The sequence below is a fragment of the Erpetoichthys calabaricus genome, chromosome 2 (assembly GCF_900747795.2).
Source record: "Erpetoichthys calabaricus chromosome 2, fErpCal1.3, whole genome shotgun sequence".
NCBI lineage: Eukaryota > Metazoa > Chordata > Cladistia > Polypteriformes > Polypteridae > Erpetoichthys > Erpetoichthys calabaricus.
Genome location: NC_041395.2, coordinates 242,622,100 through 242,638,340, shown reverse-complemented (window position 1 = coordinate 242,638,340; position 16,241 = coordinate 242,622,100). Strand labels below are relative to the sequence as shown.

The 16,241-nt window shown below is 34.9% G+C and overlaps 1 protein-coding gene across 1 annotated transcript in view; it reads right to left on the bottom strand.

The window, feature by feature from the left end:
* The window catches only part of glrx3 (glutaredoxin 3), an 85,653-nt gene that overhangs the window by 8,497 nt on the left and 60,915 nt on the right, over window positions 1-16,241 (bottom strand). The window contains exon 8 of the mRNA XM_028795317.2: window positions 12,972-13,024. Coding sequence (XP_028651150.2) covers window positions 12,972-13,024 — 53 coding nt within the window. The remainder of the gene's footprint in view (window positions 1-12,971; window positions 13,025-16,241) is intronic.

Sequence of the window (16,241 nt, the reverse complement as noted above, 5' to 3'; positions counted from 1 at the left end):
ACAATTGACTCAAAGGCTATTTCATGGGCAGGTGTGGGCAAGTCCGGTGTTATGTCATTATCAATTAAGCAGATAAAAGGCCTGGAGTTGATTTGAGGTGTGGTGCTTGAATGTGGAAGATTTTGCTATGAACAGACAATATGCGGTCAAAGGAGCTCTCCATGCAGATGAAAGAAGCCATCCTTAAGCTGCAAAAACAAAAAAAACCCATCCGAGAAATTGCTACAATATTATGAGTGGCAAAATCTACAGTTTGGTTCCTGAGAAAGAAAACAAGCACTGGTGAACTCAGCAACGCAAAGAGACCTGGACGTCCACGGAAGACAACAGTGGTGAATGATCGCAGAATCATTTCCATGGTGAAGAGACACCCCTTCACGACAGCCAACCAAGTGAACAACATTCTCCAGGGGGTAGGCGTATCGATATACAAGTCTACCATAAAGAGAAGACTGCATGAAAGTAAATACAGAGGGGGCACTGCAAGGTGCAAGCCACTCATAAGCCTCAAGAATTGAAAGGCTAGATTGGACTTTGCTAAAGAACATCTAAAAAAGACAGCACAGTTCTGGAAAAACATTCTTTGGACAGATGAAACGTAGATCAACCTCTACCAGAATGATGGCAAGAAAAAAGTATGGAGAAGGCGTGGAACAGCTCATTATCCAAAGCATACCACATCATCTGTAAAACACGGTGGAGGCAGTGTGATGGCTTGGGCGTGCATGGCTGCCAGTGGCACTGGGACACTAGTGTTTATTGATGTTGTGACACAGGACAGAAGCAGCCGAATGAATTCTGAGGTGTTCAGAGACATACTGTCTGCTCAAATCCAGCTAAATGCAGTCAAATTGATTGGGCGGCGTTTCATGATACAGATGGACAATGACCCAAAACATACAGCCAAATCAACCCAGGAATTTATTAAAGCAAAGAAGTGGAAAATTCTTGAATGGCCAAGTCAGTCACCTGATCTTAACCCAATTGAGCATGCATTTCACTTGTTGAAGACTAAACTTCAGACAGAAAGGCCCACAAACAAACAGCAACTGAAAGCCGCTGCAGTAAAGGCCTGGCAGAGCATTAAAAAAGGAGGAAACCCAGCATCTGGTGATGTCCATGAGTTCAAGACTTCAGGCTGTCATTGTCAGCAAAGGGTTTTCAACCAAGTATTAGAAATGAACATTTTATTTCCAGTTATTTAATTTGTCCAATTACTTTTGAGCCCCTGAAATGAAGGGATTGTGTTCAAAAAATACTTTAGTTGCCTCACATTTTTATGCAATTGCTTTGTTCACTCCACTGAATTAAAGCTGAAAGTCTGCACTTCAACTGCATCTGAGTTGTTTCATTTAAAATTCATTGTGGTAATGTACAGAACCAAAATTAGAAAAAAGTTGTCTCTGTCCAAATATTTATGGACCTAACTGTATATTCACTTCTAAAGTGATTATGTAAAGTATGTAAAAAAACTACAGGATATGAAGTTGACAAAAGAAGGTGCATTTTTCGTTGTACTGTTATTTGAAATTAATGATTCCGATTATCATATCAAAGGTAATAATCAATTACAATTTCTTACATAATCGTGCACCACTACTAAAACATTCAATTCACTGCATGCACCGCATACAGTAAATGTGCAGCCTGTAAACCTCAAAGCTGTATGTAATCTGTACGTAATAAGTTAAAGAAAACCATGGTTCAGGTATATTGCTTTTGGTCTAAACTGTCCAAAAGTTTGTAATGGTACAAGATTACAGATTGAAGTGTTACATTCTGATAGTAGCTACCAGTTTTACAGGATGTGCTACATAGTTAAATTATCTTTATACTCAAAATTCCCATTATTCACACTTATTATCTATTTCAGTTCAACAAAATACAGTTTGATGTAAAAACTGTGTTTTTTAGTGATCATCAACAAAAGCCAAGATCAGACTCTAAGAAAAACAGGAATTAATCTATGTCAGGAATGTTTTACTCATGGCAAATCTTATCCAGCACATTCCAGGTGCTCCACTGAACCAATAATATTAACCCCTGGCTAAAGGAAAAAATCGAAACAATTGTATACAGAAAAGTTCCCAATTAGTCTTTTGATACATTCAACTAACCAATGCCACTATAACCAAGGTCCATTGTCTTTGGAAATTTCCTGGATGAGGCTAAGTAACACAACTAGTACAAGTATAGACAGACAGTGAGAAAGTACTTTATCCAAATACTCTAAAATTGCCTTCCATTCTTTTTATTCCTTCAACCTCCAGCTATCCAACTGTTCTCATGTATGATACTTACAAGTTAACTAACATAATTCTGCTGGTTCAGTTTTGTCAGTAATTAGAAAGAATTACTTCTTTTACTTTTTAAAAGTTACTACTTTTAGGATTATTAAAAATGATTATCCTTTTAGGACTAAACAGGCTAAATACTTTTATTACACATTCAGAGTTTGTTTCTTTGAGTTCTAAAATGTTCTCTTCACAGTTTTTAACATTACTATGCAGTTTTATTTAGGAAGGTAGTCAGAACTATATACGGTATTCCAGATGCAGTCTCACTAATGGTTTACAGTCTATCAATTCTGGATTTTAATTAACAGTTTTTGGCCACATACTGCCTATACACTTATTCAGTACATTCTCCCTTTGGGCTTGAATGACTTTTCCTGCTGATGTACCAGTATTGTTTCTTTCTTGTATTTCTGCTGTTCATTTCATCTGCATATAGCATTTGTTGACATAAAAGTTCTTTTTTTAGTGTATGTTTTGACCATCTTCTCAGTTTTTGGGTCATATGCAACTTTCACAGTTTACCTACTGATAAGAATGTATATCATTAACATTTATTAAAAAAAAGGTAACAGTTCTATAACAAATGCCTGAGGAACCCCACTGATTATCTGAACTCTTGGGAAACATTCTCTTCTTATGTGTACTCCTCATGTTTTGCCCAATTAACTACCTTAAGCTCCAGTTTTATATGATACTACCAGTACCGGCAGCTTCTGGAATATTCTCTGGTGTGGAATCAATTCAGAGACTTTTAAGTCTAAAGTATGCCATTACACTTTGGTAATGTATACAACAGCCATGTACCCAAATGCATTGAACTGTTGGCTTCTTAGGATCTTCTGCTACTAATACATAGGCTGTTATTTAGAATAAAGCTGACATACAAGTAGCCTTAATTTGTTCTGGACTACAGACTGCATAACTTGACATGGGGCTGAGGTAAGGCTGACTGACCAGTAATTTCTGGAATTCATTTTGTAATCCTATCTCCAAACTGGACATATAAATCAATTATTTACTATTTGTAAATAACCAAATTCAATACATGTCACAACTGCAGAAATTTCATTATATCCTGAAGTTTAATTAGTATCAATACACCTATGCAGTGAAGCACATTTGACTATTTTAAAACCTTTAAATATAACATTTATTTCTAAGTACCTAGACATTTAGTATGTTTGCTATTTACTAATAATTTTCATTTTTATGGATTTGTTATGTTTGTAATCATTGTATTTAGGTTGTTTGTTAACCACATTTGTTTTCTCTGTTCATGCAAAATATCTATTTTGCACATGAATTAACACGTCCCAGAATTTGCATAATCTATTATGTACAGTACTGCATATTTTTGCTATATTTTTAATATATGGAATTTCAATTTGAAAAAACTAGGCTTGAATGTTTGGTTGGTCCATGTCAAATTCAATGACCAAATCTATGAATGCCTTAGCTTAACCAATATTAGTTTGGTCATCTTTCCTTTAACAATATTTTCAACCTAGATATATATATTTTTTTGATGCACATAGCATTACTCTAACTACTGTGTAGTGCGTCATATCTTTCCTGATAAATCCAGAGCCTCTGACATGATATTCCTCTTCATCATTTTAATTTACCAGTTGACTGCTGTGGAGGATTGCCGGCTTCCCAGTCCGGCCCTCACCCCCAGGCCGCTAGGAGGAGCCCTCCGGACAGCATATTCGTGCCCCGAGTTCCAGCAGGGCCTCATGGACTTTGTAGTGTTGTGACACAGCCCTGCTGGATACCTTGGGGGTCGCCAGGAGTCGCTGTAGGGGGGCTAGTGGGCTCTTGCGTGCCCTATAACCCGGGAGTGCGTCACAGTCACGTGACTGGAGGAAGTGACGTGCTCCCGGGATGAAGAAGAGGACTGTTTGCCCTGACCCGGAAGGAAAACGGACTTGTGGGTTTGGCTTGGAACCACTTCCGGGTCAGGAGCTATAAAAGGACTATGGGAAGCCCAGAATACTGAGCTGAGCTGGGAGGTAGGGTGGCGACGTGTCTGGGTGAGGAGGATTGTTTATTGAGAGAGTTTATTGATTATATGAGTAGTGTGGTGTGTGTAGTGCTTTGTGCACAGTGTAATTATAAAATAAAGAATAGTTATACTTTTACCTCGTGTTCAGAGTGGTACCTGAGGGTTCAAGAGGTGGACAAAAGCCTTAACTGCTACACTGCATTATTAACAAGTTCATACTCCAAGATAATAGTGGTGATAATAGTACTGAAATTATACTTCTAATGGTCAACATTTTAAGGATCAGACATGTTAATATATTGTTTTATTTTTATTTAGATTTTCATTTTGTAGTTTGTCTCCCCTTTTTTTCAACCTCGATGGCAGCCTAGAATAAATATTTGCATATTTCTTTAAAAGATCCTCATCAATAGTATATTTGTTGCATTTTTGTGGATGCACTCTGTATGTTGCATCAGTGAAGGAAATGTTTGTGTTGCAAAGATTTCAAGTGACTGAGAACACTAAAACATTCTTGTTTACATTTTGCCTTTGGCTATACTTTGTGACTACATATTAGTCTCTGAAGCTGCAGCTTCTTTCCTAGTGCTAGAAGGATCTCAGAAAAAGAAAACATCTAATTTGATTTTGGCCTTGATATTATTTCCAAGTTCTACAACACAGAGATGTTCACCTGCCCTTGGCAGTGGCTGATGTACTCTTTGCAAGATGTGTGAAAGTTGAGCTTGATCAGATGTACTGTTTGCAGATAATGAGTTTGAAAACCACACTATCCAGATTTTTTTTTCAGGTTTTCGAGGCACTATTTTAAAATAAGTAGACACAGGTAATGCTATTCTGTTTTTTATGATTTGTGTAGAATAGTAAAAGCTCTGTAAATACATTCTTAGATCAATTCTAACTACAAAAAAATACTAAGCAATACTTGGATCCTAGAACTAATACAATAAAAAACTGCCATGTTTTCACAACTGACCTTTAACTAACTCATACACAGCTTATAATGAACTAAAACAAAATTAAATAAAACAGGTAAAACTAGCACAATAATTGTTTCACCAATGCTTACCTAACTCTTCACTGTTTCTTGCAGTTGCCCTTGAATGCAACATAGATCAGAAATGTACTAATAATCAGAAGTGATCTGAATATGAAATTGAGTATTTTATGATGTGGCTATGTTCAGTGTAAATGTACAGTGTTGTGCTATTGTGAGGAGAAGTTGCAATAAAATGCCAAGTAGTATTTACATGCCATAATCCAAAACAAAAGGTTACTCCTAAAGTAAAGTCAAGCAACACTTTAAGGGGCTAAGGGTGGTCAGATAAGATGTCTATGTATTTATTCATAACTGCTGGCATATTGTTTTTATTTATATATATAAAAAAATGTTTCCAATGTTTTATGTCATAGTATTATGTAGCATGTTTCATCATTTTTTTCTCTATATAAAAACACAAAGTAACACTGTTAACTTAAGTACATTTACAGATGCATTTACAGTATCATGATATCAGTGTTACTGTTGTCAGCTGATATAAAAAGGTAGTTGTACTAATTAGTGCTGGGAAATTAGTAATTATATACTTATGGTAAAAGGACAGAATAAACTGCTTAAGGAAGATAAAACCACAACAACTGTGGAAATTATTCCACTCCCTGCTTTTCTGAAAAAGCAGACAAAAATTTCAAGTCAACCCAAAAATAATTACATCCATATCCATTTTTGCTTTGAAAAGCCATGGGGCATCTGTTCTGTACAATCAAGCAAAAATTATTAAGCAGTGGCAAGCACTGCCACATCCAACTTCTTGAGGTGCAATATATATATATATATATATATATATATATTTTATATTTTATTGATTTTATTGTAATTATTCCACATAAATAGATCTATTTTTAGAAAAAATAGGATTGAAAACAAATCAACCCCCAAGTGGTGCAAAATTAAGTAGGCTAGATCAAGATTAGGAATACAAGAGTTGATATTTGTGTGTGTGTGTGTCTTTATATATTCTACAAATGCATGCATCCAGTGATCAATTTTATCACTGTTACAAATTATACCATGGAATAAAATGCCTTGTAAAGATGAATTCAATTAAAAAAACTGACTGATTTGTGATATGATCAAATCTCTGAAGGCAGTTCAAACATTAAATAAATCAAAGTACCACTATGCCACTCATTGTGCATTCCAAACATATACAATCTAACACTATAAACGCTAGTAGTTACTTACTTTAACATTTAAATATCTGCACTGGAATTACAGTACTTTTCATGACCAAGCACCAGAAAATTTGAATTTAGCAAAGTTACAATTTTTGTTTTTCTATGTTATTTTCTAGCAACTGCAGTGATAAAATAAAAATACTTTTCATAATGTCAGACATGTTTCCTATATCAATTTAATTTATGTAATAGCAAGCATCAGCCAGATTTTTGCTATAAATATGTTCATAAACAGGCCCCCCTTGAACCTTCCAAACCACCTGAAGAAATGTAACAAATCTTTTCTCTACTTTATTAAGATTATCTAGATCAAAAACTCAGATATGTTAAGACACAAAAAAACTGAGGCCAGCTATGAAAAAAAATAGTTACCATGTAGCAGAAGATAAAACCATAGCGTATAATTTCCAAAATCGGTGTTCATGCCTCCCACCTGAAAGCTTAGTTTCATCATTGCTGATATTTGAATTGTCTGTTTATAACTGAAAAAGTTGGTCACTGTGTCATTTTTTTAATGTGCACACAATCAAGGTGTTCCAGTAAATGCAGGACTGAATCATTTACATGTCCTAAAAGCTTTGCCAAACAATCAATTATAATGAAGACAAAATGACACATCCTGGCATGCTGGTACTCCTTTTCATGTTAAATGTAGTAATACTGCAAAAAGTCTACAGCAAAGATCATACAAGTTTTTCACTGATTGACAATTAAACAAATATGAATCTTCTCATTTGTACTTCTGTGTTAGTAGCTTCTTTCAGAAGACCAAGTGAGCTAATCTATTATTTATTTATTTTTTTTACTTTTTACATGAAAAGGGTGCATTTAAATTTTAAATATCTCAAAGCTTGTTCAAGAAGTGGGGGTGATTTCTGTTGAGCAAGCTGGACATCATAAACATGGTGTAACACATGTGTGCATCGGGACCACCTGGAAGGCTCAGGTAAGCCAGTCAACACTGCTCCAAATCAAGAGGGGAGAATGTTGCTAACCATATCTCCGGTTTACTCCTCAGCTCTAACCAACCCCAAGGGGATTATACCAAGCCCTGCACCCAAAGCAACTTCCAAAGCATAGGCCTTCCGGGCCAGAGCTATTTAATCAGGCAACCTACAGAGGGAGGCTGTCACTCTTGGACCTTCTACTTTTGGAGATGGAGCTGTGACTAACGTGTTTTTGCACTGAACAAGTGCTTCAACTTGTTCACTTATTATTATTATTACTGTTGTTGAGCCATCGCGGCTTACTTTCTGGCTTTAAACATGGCTATCTGGCTTGTTACCACAAACCCTTGCACCTTTGTTCTATACATTTTTTTACAATAGTCGATGGTCAATTATTACTGCAAAAAAGTAACAGCTATGTTAATGGACCACTGTACAAAAGTAAGAAATACTTAGATTTATGTTTATTATTTTGTGCATTTTTAATAAGGTAAAATCAGGTGGACGATTTTGATATCTGTTAAACTTCTGAAAACCAATGTCAATGTCAATTTATTTATATAGCACATTTTAAACAACATAGTAATGCTGTGGCCAAAGTGCTTTACAATAATAGAATAAAAGAAAAACAAAATAATTAACATAAAACAAATAGAAATAAAATATATGAACATAAAATAAAATACATAATAAATTGAAGTAATGTTATATAATCACAAGTATTACTGAAGGTCATGGAATGCAAGTGAATAGAAATGAGTCTTTAATCTCGTTTTGAACAGTTCAATTGTAGACGACTCCTTTATGTGATGAGGTAAAGAGTTCCACAGGCGAGGAGCAGCAGCTGCAAAAGCTCTGTCCCGCTTGGTTTTATACTTGGTACGAGGGACAACCAGAGACAGATGACCAGAAGATCTAAGCACTCTGGATGGCTGGTGTAAAACACACAGTTCAGATAAACAGGCAGGAGCAAGCCCATATAAAGATTTAAAAACTAGTAGCAAGATTTTAAAATCAATTCGAAAACTGACAGGCAGCCAGTGTAAAGAAACTAAAATAGGAGAAACAGAGTCATACTTTCTTGCCCCAACCAGAAAGCAAGCGGCAGCATTCTGAACCAACTGTAACCTGCGTATCAGAGATTTATTAATCCCAGAATACAGCGACTTGCAGTAATCGAGGCGAGAAAAAATAAACGCATGAGTTGCTATCTCAAGATCCCTACAAGATAAAAAAGGCTTGATCTTACCTAATAGACGAAGTTGGTAAAAGCAACTCCTGACTACAGAATTTACTTGTTTCTCAAAAGAGAGGTTACTGTCAAAGGTAACACCAAGATTGCGGACTTGAGGTTTGGAAAAGACAGAGAAAGAGCCGAGAAGTCCAACACCCATTTGTGCTTTAGCTGATGGACCCACTATAAGCACCTCTGTTTTATTTTGATTTAGGTCAAGAAAATTATTAGCCATCCAGGATCTTAGTTCAGACAGACAGTTGTGGAGTTGATTTGTTGTACAGTTGCAGACAGGAATATAAACCTGTGTATCATCAGCACTGCAGTGAAAAGAAATGTTAAATTTCCTAAAAATAGATCCAATAGGGTGAAGGTATATAGAGAATAAAATAAGACCCAAAATGGATCCCTCAGGAACACCATATTTAAGAGGAGCAGTAGATGAAGAAGAGGAATTAAAAGTCACTGAAAAGTGTCTACCAGTTAAACATGACCTGAACCTGTTAAGAGCAGCCCCTTTGAGCCCAACAAGATGTTCAAGCCGCATCAGCAATATTTCATTGTCAATGGTGTCAAAGGCAGCAGACAGGTCAAGGAAGACAAGGACTGCCGCATCACCTGAGTCAGTAATAAGAGAGAAGTCATTGAACACTTTCAGGAGTGCCGTTTCAACACTATGATAACGCCTAAAGCCAGATTGGTTGATCTCAGATAAATTATTGGAGTAAAGGTGATCAACCAATTGATTATAAATAATTCTTTCTAGAATTTTAGCCAGAAATGGCAGTTGGGAAATTGGACGAAAATTGGCTAAAACTCCAGGATCTAATTCTGCCTTTTTCAGACGGGGATGGACTGCAGCATGTTTAATAAATGAAGGCACAACCCCCGAACTAATAGAATCATTGATAATGACTAATAAGGGTGAGCCCAACACATCAAAGGCTTCCACTAAGAGACGTGGTGGTACAATATCCTGAGGACTGGGGGCTGGTTTAAGGGTGTCAATAGTTCTTTTTAGCTGTGAAAGTGAGACTAGATCAAATGATTCTAAGACAATGTCATGATTATCAGTAGGAAGTTCATAGCCCGTTTGAACAATGCCACGGCGGACAGTATCGATTTTGCTGACAAAGAATGATAGAAACTGGTCACATGAATGAACAATGCTATTTAATCCCATTGCAGAGTGAGGGTGAATGGCCGCATTAATTGAATTAAATAAGACCCTAGGATTCTTTGAGTGACGGGATACTAAATCGGCAAAAAAGTTTTGTTTTGTTATCTTAACTTCAGCCTGGAAATTGAAAAGAGAAGTCCTGAAAATCTGTTTAGAGACAATCAGTCCATCTTTTTTCCAACGCTGTTCAGCAGTTCGACAGGTGCGGCGCAGTGATCGTGTATTTTCATTTAGCCAGGGAGCAGGTCTACCCTTATTACTGCGTATCTTGGGCGTAGCAATTGAGTCTAAAATCGTTTTACAGGAAGAGTTAAATTTTACGACAGAATCATCGATACCATTATTTTGGTCATGCACATAAAGACTAGAGAAAATGGTTTTAAAATCAGATATAATAGAAGAATTTAAAAAGCGCGAGCAGCGTGGAGTACAGCTATTCGTCGGGACATCAACAGTAATATTCAGATCCATCATTATAGAAAAGTGATCAGTAAAAGAAACATCACATAAATCAATATTATTCACTGAAATATCACGAGTAAGAAAGAGATCAAGGGTGTGACCGAGAGAGTGGGTTGGCATATTAATATGCTGTATAAAATCAAATGAGTCCAATAGTGATAAAAAGTCATTGACCAAAGGTTTCGATTGACAACAAACGTGAATGTTAAAATCACCAACAATAAAAACTTTATCATGAGAGAGGGTGATATCAGCCAAGAGATCAGAGAATTCAGAGATGAAAGTATCATTAATTATAGGAGGTCTATAAACCACGGCAAACAGCAGAGAAGGGGAGCTACACACTTCAAAAAGTTGAAGTTCAAAGCTGCTAAACTTGTAAGGCTCCGACACAAGAACATACTTTTAAAAATAGTGGCAATTCCTCCCCCCACGACGAGTCAGGCGAGGGGAGTTTAAAAATGAATAACCTGATGGAGTCATGTCAGTAAAACAAGAAGAGTCACCATTTAAAATCCAAGTCTCAGTGATGAAGAAGAAATCCAGATTATTTGAGGTAATAAAGTCTTGCAGAATGAAAGTTTTATTAGACACTGATCTCACGTTCAAGAGAGCAGCCTTGATAGAGGTGGAAGAGTCTGTTGCAGGATGAGCACGGGTGAGCGTGCGAAGATTAGCAGTGTTTACTACTCGATTGCAGGCCGAGGGAAAGTGATGCTGTCTTGAAATGGAGAAATTAAATCCAGTGTCCAGCGCCCATGAACCAGTGATGGAGTCCTGAGCAGGAGAAGATGGGTCATAGACGAACCATGTGGATTTAACTCAGGATCTTTTAACTTTTTTAAGTTTAAAAAAGGTAAGTTAGTTTTTTTTTAAAGGTTAGGAAGAAAAAAAAGCTTTCAAGTTTTTAATCATGGTGCATGAGAGTGGTGTGTGTCGCAGGTTGATTAGCACATGTACGTAACAATTTCACTGTACTCTGCACGCAGTAACAAACTGGTTTGTGCATCCCTTGTGGCTGGGTTACTCTCCACACAACAACAATGGCCCTATAAAATTATAAAAAATATAATGGTACATGTCTTGGCTGTAGCAAAATATTACTATTTTGAAATAGTATCTTCAGTAATCCTATATACTGTGAATAGTGCATACAAAACCAGCTTGCAGTACCCTAAGATAGTCCAGCTCTGACCTGGTCATGAAAAAATGACTTAAGTATTTGTAAATATATGCCTGGAGCAAACAGGTATGCAAAGGCCTTAAGGGAAAAATCTCAAGCTGAAGAGAGTAGAAACACTTTACAGTATAAGACAGTATGCAAAATTATACATAGATGCAGAAGGTTAAAATGGATTCTTATTTTGCTTTACCACAAACACCAGGAATCAGAATGAAATTGACTGCTTCTTACCCACATGCTTTTCCAATAAATGCATGAACTTTAAAAGAGCTATTACTCAGACACTAATTACATAAGACAAAGCTATTCCTTTTGCTGCATATTTATTCCCTTGAGTTATATTTAGTGTTATTTTTTTATTTTTTTTTTTAAACATATTTTGTACAATGGCAGGCTGAAACCAGTCAGTGTTTGTAATATCACTGCTGCATTGATGAGTTATTCCCAATATAGTTCTGCTTGTATATACAGAGTGGGAATCAGCAAAGCAGCAAAGTTTCATGGTAGATTTCAGGAACACTAAAAAAATGCAAAGGAAGCAAAACCAAGCCCCCAACACCCCCGAAAAAAAGGAAAAGCAAGATAACAAAAGAAAAATAACCTGTGAAAATAAGGGCTATTGATTATGATATTTGATTCTGTGTAATCTTATTTAAGATTCCTCTCCTGCTGGGACATGATCCTTCTTCCTGGTCTGATATAAATATCTGTTATAAATATATATTGAGAAGTGAGGGAAAGAAACTGTTTTTCACAGATGACTGTATTAACTGTTCATCTGAGTGACAGTACACAGGATTAACCACAAGATGGCAAGATATTAAAAAAAAAGGCACTACCATTTGTAAAATGTTTGAACCGATTAAGTGGTAAAAAAAAAAAAAGAAACTATATATGTACTGAAATGTTTCAAAGCTTAATATAATTTTAATCTCCTTCCCACCATTGTCAATACAATAAACTTTTCCATTTAAATGTTTTATTATTATTTAGTGTTAAATTTAAAAGCTAGCTAATGAAATGCAACTAATTTTGTTTTGTGTAGGTATCTGTGGTACATTATAAGCCTGATAAAGAAATAAAAAAATGATGCCAAAAGTGATTTGATAGTCTAGGCCCAAAATATTTTTTCAAAACAACACATTAAAAACAAAAATAGCTTGTTTCAAAATAGTTTTGATCTTCCTTTCCCATATTGTTACAATTGTATGACAGCTCCACTGTGGTCTATATAAACTTCACTTATGTCCATCATATATAGAACATACATACAAACCTGTTCAAGTATTATTTTTAGATGGTTGCTGGCCATTATTATAAATGGTATATATAAGAGACAGTTTCAAACACTAACAAACAAAAAAAAAAAAAACACACAACAAAAAAGACAAATTCTGTAAAAGAAAATCTGAAACAAAGTCTTACCCAGTCTCATTGATTATTTCCAGTATCTGCCTACTGAAGCCACATTTTGCCATCTAAAACAAAGCACACATTCATGGATACACAGGAAAAAAAATCAATAATTCATAAATCTGCATTTAATGAATGCAAAAAGTAAAAACCACGCTCAGCATAATATCTAAATAAAGCAATTAGACTCAACACATGTTCAAGATTAAGACAGGCAAAATTAATTAACATGCTGTTATTCATTTACAGAGCTACACTGAAAAACAATGTGATAATGGCATGTACAGTATTCTTGGAGGCTTTATCACCTATCATTAAAATTTATTTCTTATAAACGTCTTGTAAAGATTTGCCACTGGCACGATAATATTTCTTTTAATTTATAAAAGCTGTCATTTAAAACAAGTTTTGTAAACTAAAGAAATTTAAAAAATACACAATATCATGAGTACAAAGAGAAGGAAAGCAAACAATGACAAACATACTATACTGTATGTTGAAAATGGATCATTTAAAAATGACCAAATAAAAGTATTAGCAAATTAAAAAAAAACATATACTATAAAGTTAAGTAAGATTTTATTAATTAGCATAAAAAATGAGGTATCCTGGTTCTAAAACACAGAATGTGTGTAGATTATTGTACTGTTTTGAAGTTCCCTGACATGTGTAAACATTATCTACAAACAGGTTTTTGACCTATGTTATTCGAAAATACCAGTTTATTTGAATTACTCTTGCCAATGGCTGCTTAACATGAATATCAAGTGTCTATGTTGTGCTATGCTATTCAAACATGCCATGATATTACTACTACCACTATACATTGAGTTAACCTCTAGCATATACTACATATGTCAACCATGCTGGTAACTCATATATTTAAAATGTGCATGTCCGATAAACTACTCATGATAGTTAGAAGATGTATTACTGTTCCCCGTTTAAAGATTTATTTTATTATCTAACCAAGACAACAGAGGCAATTTGCATACAGATAGTGAGTGTCTTCTCAGCTTCTACCTGATTTTTTTAATACTGTATTTTGATTATTTTTCAGTAGTCAGAGGTACTGTGTTCATTTCTTTTCAACCTTAATTTCTGATATACAAATCTAATATGCAGATGTATGTGTGTTTGTCCATTATACAAATTCATATCAATTAACATACCCAGTCAAATTTTACATAGATTAACCATTTGTACAGGAAAAGATCACAGGCTATGTTATATTCAGAAATTTAGCTGGTGCTCCCACAATGGGCAGTACTGTGTATACTTGCTAGTAATTTATAAACAGCAGTTCTATGATAATTAAGAATTCATGCAAGACTTCAAAATTTAAGATGACTACATATTTAACTGAAAAAAATGCCTGCTTTGGTCAACATTCTCTCTACTGTCAAAACAATGAACTTTTTCAAGAGAAAGTCTTTAGAAAAACTTTCTGAAACATAATCCAATTCTAAGATTCCTGGTTTTATTTCCACAATCTGCAGACCTGTTTCTATTCTTTACAAGGTATTGTTTTTAAACGTCACAGAAATTTCTCTTAGATAAAAATGCAGCATGAAAAAACTAAATGTGACATAAAGGGATGCACTGTGATAGTAGTATGCATCATACTACATGTGTAGTAGTAATTTCATGAAAGGTACTGGTAATCTGAAAGAATTAGAATCGTATTTTGCAAAGAAGACTAAGTACTATTTGTCACACAGTTAGTTTAAAAACAAGGCTCCTAAATAGACATTAGTTGTTCCTTTTCTTGTTTATTTTCTAAACACCTAAGGTACAGTAAATGTTAAGAAATAAAATCCATGTTAAGCTAATGGTAATGTTATAGAGGATTACCCCACACAATAGTGTATTTTTTTTTTTTAGATTGTACTTACTCCATGTGGTTTGCAGTAAATTTTAATTTCATGTTTTCATGCAGAAGGGAGCTAACAAAGTTTATGCTTTAATAGGAGGAGACAGTGACCGATGTTGGACAACAACAAATATTATCAAAACATCGATGAAAAATCTCATATGTTCCTTGAGTTTCATAATCCATGTGAAGTCATCCATTTGTATATTTAAAATGTGCAAAATACATGCATTTTTGCTAAGATATTGTTAAGTTAATACTAAAACAAAAGTAGCCCACACTTTGTAGGCTGCTTGCATTTTACAGGATGAATTGTTTTAATAATGGTTTAGCAAAACATGCACACTGCAACATCTTCGATTCTCTGCATGTCTGCCCCACTAGATTTTATCTTTAACCCAGAGCACAGAATTGAGGTGCTGATCTGTTTAAGGAGGCAGTGAAACATTACACTAAATTTGGTGAGGGCAGTGAAACCAAATGAATTGTGTATTGTGGATGGAAATATTGTGGTTTGAATATACAAATGTACACCAAAGCCATTAAGGATTATAGGACAAACATCTCATAAAGGATATATTACATGTCAAACATATTGAAACTGAGGAATGCCAGTAGGTAAACGTGCTTGTGAATATTACTGTGATTTTTCCACTGGAAACAGTTGTTCTCTGAATCTCAGCAATTTCTCTTTGAATGCTGTTCACACTGTAAACCCTATCATACAAGAACTATATTTACATCATTACTAGGAGTTTTTGGTGCTGTGTGTAAATCACATGCTGATCATGTGTTATAGTACTGTCTTTGACTGTGTATCTTATTGATGTTTTTTACCTTGTGTTCACATTTAAATATATTTCATTTGCATTTTTTGTTTTTTTTATTAATGTGGTAATTACTGAGCATAAGTACAGTATATATGAATTTTAGAAGAGTGATAAACAATACCTTTCACCGCCCCTACATAATAAGCAGGGTGCTAAAAACAACATTATACAAATTGTGACATGCTTTTTAACTGTTACATTTTGAAGATTGCTATGCTATTACAATATATTCTTAATTTGTATAACATTAATTACCTGTATTACAATAAAGGGATACTTTTAACCTTTTCTATAGTATTTCTGCATTAAGGTCAAGTGAGGCCATTACCCCGACACCTCCCACAAGATTCTGCTCTTCGGCAAAAATGAAAAAACATGAAACAATTTTTTAATGTATTGTTTTAACAAACCCAATTTAGTAACTTAGTCATCATTATCACATTATTCAAATTTTCCATGATATCCTCAAAGTAGTTTCTTAACTAAAATATATTTCTTTTCGGAGTACGCAAATTTTTTGTGTGCTTTATTTTGGGTTCCTTGATTAGGCTCACTACTCCAGACATACAATTTGTCATG